The sequence below is a fragment of the Coffea arabica genome, chromosome 5e (assembly GCF_036785885.1).
Source record: "Coffea arabica cultivar ET-39 chromosome 5e, Coffea Arabica ET-39 HiFi, whole genome shotgun sequence".
NCBI classification, from domain to species: domain Eukaryota; kingdom Viridiplantae; phylum Streptophyta; class Magnoliopsida; order Gentianales; family Rubiaceae; genus Coffea; species Coffea arabica.
The window spans coordinates 21,039,526-21,045,971 of NC_092318.1; the positions used below are offsets into that span (position 1 = coordinate 21,039,526).

At 44.4% G+C, this 6,446-nt stretch overlaps 1 protein-coding gene across 1 annotated transcript; it reads left to right on the plus strand.

Annotated features, from left to right (window-relative positions):
- Nucleotides 1-805: 805 nt before the first annotated feature.
- LOC113743915 (uncharacterized) lies at nucleotides 806-1,693 on the plus strand. The gene has a single exon (XM_027271980.1). It carries the CDS (start codon nucleotides 806-808, stop codon nucleotides 1,691-1,693), a length of 888 nt encoding a protein of 295 aa, XP_027127781.1.
- Nucleotides 1,694-6,446: the final 4,753 nt, after the last annotated feature.

Consider the following 6,446-nt stretch of genomic DNA (forward strand, 5'->3'; position numbering starts at 1 on the left):
GCGCACTGAGACCCTTAGGCTTAGGGGCATCACGCGGATGCAGGCCGATAGGATTGGGGAGCTCCAGGGGGACGTGGCCATGGAGCAGGAGAGGACGAACGCTCTGAGAGAGCAGTTGCAGGTGGTTAACGACCGCCTCACTAGGGTAGTCCGGGAGGTGAGAGACCGGTCTGGCGCTATTATCGATGAGTGTGGGGCACTCATCCAGGGAGTGATTGGCGCCAATGCGCCAGGGGGAGTTCCAGGTGGCGGAGCTCCAGGTCAGGGAGGCGCCCCTAGCTCTAGCTCTGGGGGGGAGTCGGTTGGCTCCGTCGAGGACTAGATTAGGGTTTTTGAGCCTTATTTTGATCCCGTGTGAGGGATACCTAGGAAACGCTTTTGGTTAGCTGTTTTGTACCTTTTGTACCTTTTGGGACCTAGGTTGTACAGTGTATTTTGACAGACCCTCTTTTGGGCTTCACGGGAGTACTTTTGTATATATTTGCTTGACTGCTCATGTATGACTGTTTGTCACAGTTATGTGTTCTGTGTATTACTGTTCTATGTGTATACATATCTTATGTGGTGTTTATTTTTGGTTCTTCGATCATGCTTATGTGACTATATTTCTATGCACTTTTAATATTATTTTGTACCTCGACTTTAGAGTGACATTAGAGCAATGGAAGGCACTCGTAGTGGACGAGGCCGCGGGCGCGGGGTTAGGCAACCCACAACTGACGAGGGTACTAGGGATACCATGACTGAACCAAATCCTGAACCTAGGGTTGACCCTAATGCCCAGATAGCTGCTGCTATGCAGCAAATGACCGACCTGTTAGCCCACGTAGTGCAACAGCAGGGCCAACCTCCTATCCAGCAACCTGGGAACCCTGGCCATGTAGTAGAGAGTGAAGATCGGGCCCTAGAGAGATTTCAGAAGTTTTCTCCGCCAAAATTTCTGGGCGGGCCAGATCCGGACGTAGCCGAAAAATGGTTAGAGAAAATGATAGATATTTTTGCCGCCCTACACTATTCAGAGGAGAGGCAGGTTACTTTCGCAGTCTTCCAATTGGAAGGGGCCGCGCGTTCTTGGTGGAACGTGATACGAATGAAGTGGGACCGGGAACAAACCCCAAGAACATGGGTAAACTTTGTGAGGGACTTCAATGCGAAATACTTTCCCCCTCTAGTCCAGGAAAAGAAGGAGGACGAGTTCATTAGACTCCGTCAGGGGACGCAATCGGTGGCTGAGTACGAGAGCCAGTTTACTCGTTTATCTAAGTTCGCCCCTGAACTCATTCTAACGGAGCAAAGGAGAGTTCGGCGTTTTATTCAAGGGCTCAATGTGGAAATTCAAAAGGATCTGGCGGTAGCCCAGATCAATATCTTTAGTGACGCTGTGGAGAAAGCTTTGCGAGTTGAAAATGCAAGGCTCCAAGTAAGGAATTTTCAGGTGAAAAAACGGGGGTTCTCTGCGAGTAGTTCGAACCAAGGGGATAAAGGGACCCCTCCTAAGTTTGGAAGAGGAGCCGGAGGAGGAAGGCAACCGGGAATGACGCGAGGGACTCCGCCGAGGGGTGGTCACAATGGACGAGGCCCACAGAGAAGCGTCTCACAAGGAAGTTCGGCCTCAGTTGCACGTGGACCCTGTGGATTTTGTGGGAAACCCAACCACACTGAGGACAACTGTTGGAGGAAAGAAAGGAAATGATTGCGCTGCGGGAGTGCAGAGCATCAAATAGCTAACTGTCCGGTGTTACCTCGGGAGGCTAGAGTAACCACCCAGTCGTCGAAGGCCAACTCGGGACAGTCCAAGGTAGAAGGGACAAAGCCGAAGGTGCCAGCTCGGGTTTACTCCCTTGAGCAACAACAAGTCCCTGATTCCTCTGGGGTTGTAGAAGGTACGATCCCTGTTTTCTATCGTCTAGCTAGGATTTTGATAGACCCTGGTGCTACCCACTCCTTTGTTAACCCCGATTTTATGTGCGGCATTGATATAACCCCTGTTAGCTTGCCTTATGACTTAGAAGTTAGTACTCCTACGGGGGACCAACGTTTGATTACTGGTTTGATGTATACAAATTGCAAAATTTGGGTAGGAGAGAGAAAGCTTTTGGGGAATCTTATAAGTTTAGCTATTAAGGGGTATGACGTTATATTGGGTATGGACTGGCTAGCGAAGTACGATGCACAACTTGATTGTAAGAGAAAAGTAGTGGAATTTCGTATACGGGGGGAGGCAACCCTAAGGCTTGATATAAGGGGTAGTTTAGCCTCATCTGCATTAATTTCGGGTATTCGGGCTAGGAAATTTCTGTATAGAGGGGCCCAAGGGTTCCTAGCTTTTCTTATAAACACTCCCACTGATAAATTGAGGGTTGAAGATGTGTCGGTAGTAAGTGAGTATCCGGATGTGTTTCCTGATGAATTAGTAACTTTACCTCCGGAGAGAGAGATAGAGTTTAAGATTGACCTGTTACCGGGGACATCACCTATCTCTAAGACCCCCTATCGAATGGCACCTGCGGAACTCAAGGAGTTGAAAGTACAGTTGCAAGACCTGTTGGAGCGTGGGTTTATTCAGGAGAGTGGATCTCCGTGGGGGGCTCCGGTACTCTTTGTTAAGAAGAAGGATGGAACTTTAAGATTGTGTATCGATTATCGGGGATTAAACAATATGACCATTAAGAACAAATACCCACTTCCCCATATCGATGAACTGTTTGACCAGTTGCAAGGCGCGGTGGTCTTTTCAAAGTTAGATCTCCGACAGGGTTACTATCAGTTGCTTATTAAGAAAGAAGATATACCCAAGACTGCTTTCAATTCTAGATATGGGCATTTTGAGTTTGCAGTCATGCCCTTTGGGTTGACCAATGCCCCTGCCGCCTTTATGGATTTGATGCATCGGGTTTTCAAACCCTACCTGGACCGATTTGTTGTCGTGTTTATTGACGACATCTTGGTCTATTCTAAAACCCGTGAGGAACATGAGCATCATTTGAAGCTAGTGTTACAAACCCTGAGAGATCATCGGCTATACGCCAAATTTAGTAAGTGTGAATTTTGGTTGGAGAAAATTTCTTTCTTGGGACATGTGATTTCAAAAGAAGGTATTACAGTGGATTCCGCGAAAGTAGAGGCAGTGGCTGAATGGAAGAGGCCCGAAAATCCCACTGAGATTCGCAGTTTCTTAGGGTTGGCTGGGTACTATAGACGCTTTATTAAAGACTTTTCCAAATTGGCCGGCCCTTTAACCGATCTAACGAAGAAAAATAGCCGTTTTGTGTGGGATACTAGGTGTGAAACCAGTTTTCAGGAGTTGAAGCGAAGGTTAACCAGGGCTCCTGTTTTGGCCTTGCCTAATGGGAAGGACAGTTTTACTGTTTATACCGATGCTTCGAGGGAAGGCTTAGGGTGTGTGTTAATGCAAAACAAGAACGTGATTGCTTTTGCCTCTAGGAAACTGAAAACCCATGAACAAAACTACCCTACCCATGACTTGGAGTTAGCTGCTGTGGTCTTTGCTCTGAAAAAGTGGAGACACTACCTCTACGGGGTTACCTTTGAGGTTTATTCAGACCATAAGAGTCTTAAATACCTTTTCTCCCAAAAAGAGTTGAATATGAGGCAACGCCGGTGGATGGAACTCTTAGAAGATTATGACTGCACGATCAACTACCATCCCGGTAAGGCTAACGTAGTAGCGGACGCCTTAAGTCGGAAGGCTCAAGTAGCAAGGTTGATGGTCAAGGAGTGGGAAATGTTAGGAGCAGCTAGTGAATGGAACCCTAGGATGGGATGCAAGAAAATAACTTTTGGAAATATTCGGGTCACATCTGCTATTCTTGATCGAATTAAAGTAGCCCAAGAAAAAGATCCGATGGTACAAAAGTGGAAGGAAAAGGTAGAAAAGGAAGCATTACCTGAATTCAATTTGGGTCCTGAAGGGATTTTAAGGTATAGGAACCGAGTAGTTGTAGCCAATGACGAAAACCTGAAAAGAGAAATTTTAGAGGAAGCCCATCGATCGAAATACACGATCCATCCTGGTAGTAATAAGATGTACTAAGACTTGCGACGGTTGTACTGGTGGGATAAGATGAAGAGAGAGATTGCTCAATATATCCAAACCTGTCTGATTTGCCAGCAAGTCAAGGCTGAACACCAAAAACCCTCTGGACTGTTACAACCTCTTGAGATACCCGAATGGAAATGGGAAAATATCACGATGGACTTTGTTTCTGGACTGCCAAGAACTCAAAAAGGACATGATGCCGTTTGGGTGATCGTTGATCGGTTAACCAAATCGGCCAATTTCTTACCTGTGAATGTGAAGGATTCCATGGATAAGCTGGCTCGATTGTACCTGAATGAAATTGTGAGGTTGCATGGGGTTCCAGTGAGTATAGTTTCAGACCGAGATCCTCGTTTTGTATCGAGGTTTTGGCAAAAGTTTCAGGAGAACTTGGGGACCAAAATCAACCTTAGTACCACTTATCACCCCCAGACGGATGGACAGTCAGAGCGAACCATTCAAACCCTCGAGGATATGTTACGAACTTGTATTCTGGATTTTGGGGGTAATTGGGGTCAACATGTGACTTTGGTAGAGTTTGCCTACAATAACAGTTTCCATTCGTCCATTCAAATGGCACCATATGAAGCTCTCTACGGACGGAAGTGTCGTTCGCCCATTTATTGGGATGAAGTAGGGGAAAAGAAAGCTCTAGATCCAACAACCATTCCTTGGATGGAGGATGCACAAGAGAAGGTTAAATTGATTCGTCAAAGACTCCAAACAGCTCAAAGCCGACAAAAGAGCTACGCAGATAACCGAAGGAAAGACTTGGAGTTCGAAGTTGGAGACCGTGTTTTCCTTAAAATCACACCACTACGAAGTGTCACTGCGGGTAGAGGAAAGAAACTTCAACCACGGTTCGTGGGGCCTTACAAAATTCTCCAACGAGTTGGGAAGGTAGCGTACCGACTCGAGTTGCCGCCAAGTTTATCTCGGATTCATGACGTCTTCCATGTTTCGATGCTAAAAAAATACTATCCTGATCCAACCCACGTTGTGCGACCAGAGGAGATTGAGTTAGATGAGGCACTTACTTACGAAGAAAGACCTGTACAAGTACTCGATCGAAGGATTAAGGAACTGAGGAATAAGCAAATTCCATTGGTAAAGGTTTTGTGGAGAAATCATGGAATAGAAGAGGCAACTTGGGAGTTGGAGGAAGAGATGCAAACGAAATACCCTGAGCTATGTAGTAACCCAGGTGAGCAATTTCGAGGGTGAAATTCTTTAAGGGGGAGAGAGTGTGAGAACCCAGAAAAAAAAAATTTATTTTTATTTATTTATTATTTTATTCCTGTGCACCCGTTTTTTTTTATTTTCTTTATTATATTACTTTTATCAACATTTTATCAGTAAATATAGTTTTAAAATCATTTTTCTAGTATAAGGTAGTTCGTGAGAAAATTGGAACGTATTTTGGACGTGGGACCCGCTAGTGCATTTAGTGAGAGAAATTCGGCCGATTCGGTTAAATATTGCATATAGGGATTTAATTACTAGGTGTTAGGAGATAATTGGAGGTTACCTAGATGAATTAATACTGAGGAGACAAGAACATGACTTCTAGCAACAATAAGGTGCCAAGTGTCCACTTGTCATTAGCTTAAACTTGCCTAACTTTTGGCCTAACTTCTTTAACTTTACTTAAAGTCTAATTTTGACCAAGATGACTTCACTTCTTCCTCCCTCTTGGCCGAATGCTCCTTGGAAGCAAAAGGAAAAGATTCTTCAACCTTCATCTTCAAATCCTTGCTCAAATCTTGAAAACTAGCCGTTTGTTTCTTGAATTAGTCCATAAAAACATCTTGCTTAGGGTCTTTGAAGAACTTGGTGGTGTTGTTTTGGAAGAAAATCACCTAAGCTACAACCTTTCTTGAAGAACTAAGGTATCTTGCTTGGAACTCATCTTTTGTTATTAATTTTGGCCAATTGGTGCCTTATAGTAGCTATTTACGCGATTTTACGGAAGATTTGGTGGATTGGAGTGAAGTTTCCTAATTTTCTGATTTTTTCTGGATTTTTTCTGTTTTCCTATGATTGAGATGATTGAGCTGGAATTGATGGTTCTAAATGGCATTTTATAGCTCTCTTGTGCGTTAATTGTGGTTAATTGCGGACAATTTCCGTTTGTGCGGAAAATTTCAGATTTAGGGTTTCAAATTGGGGGTTTTTTATAGTTGATTGTTGACCTTCTAATTGGCTATAATTGAAGGGTATTGTGACCCTAATGAAGTATATTGAATGGCTTATGACTTGTTTGGGTACTTGTGGTTGTGTTGGATAGTTTTATTGGTTGTCTTGCAGGTTGGAAAAGCTGAAATTTTAGGGGAAATGCTGTCCGAGTGTCTAGGGTATTAGATTCTTGTGAGTTGGGTTGAGATGG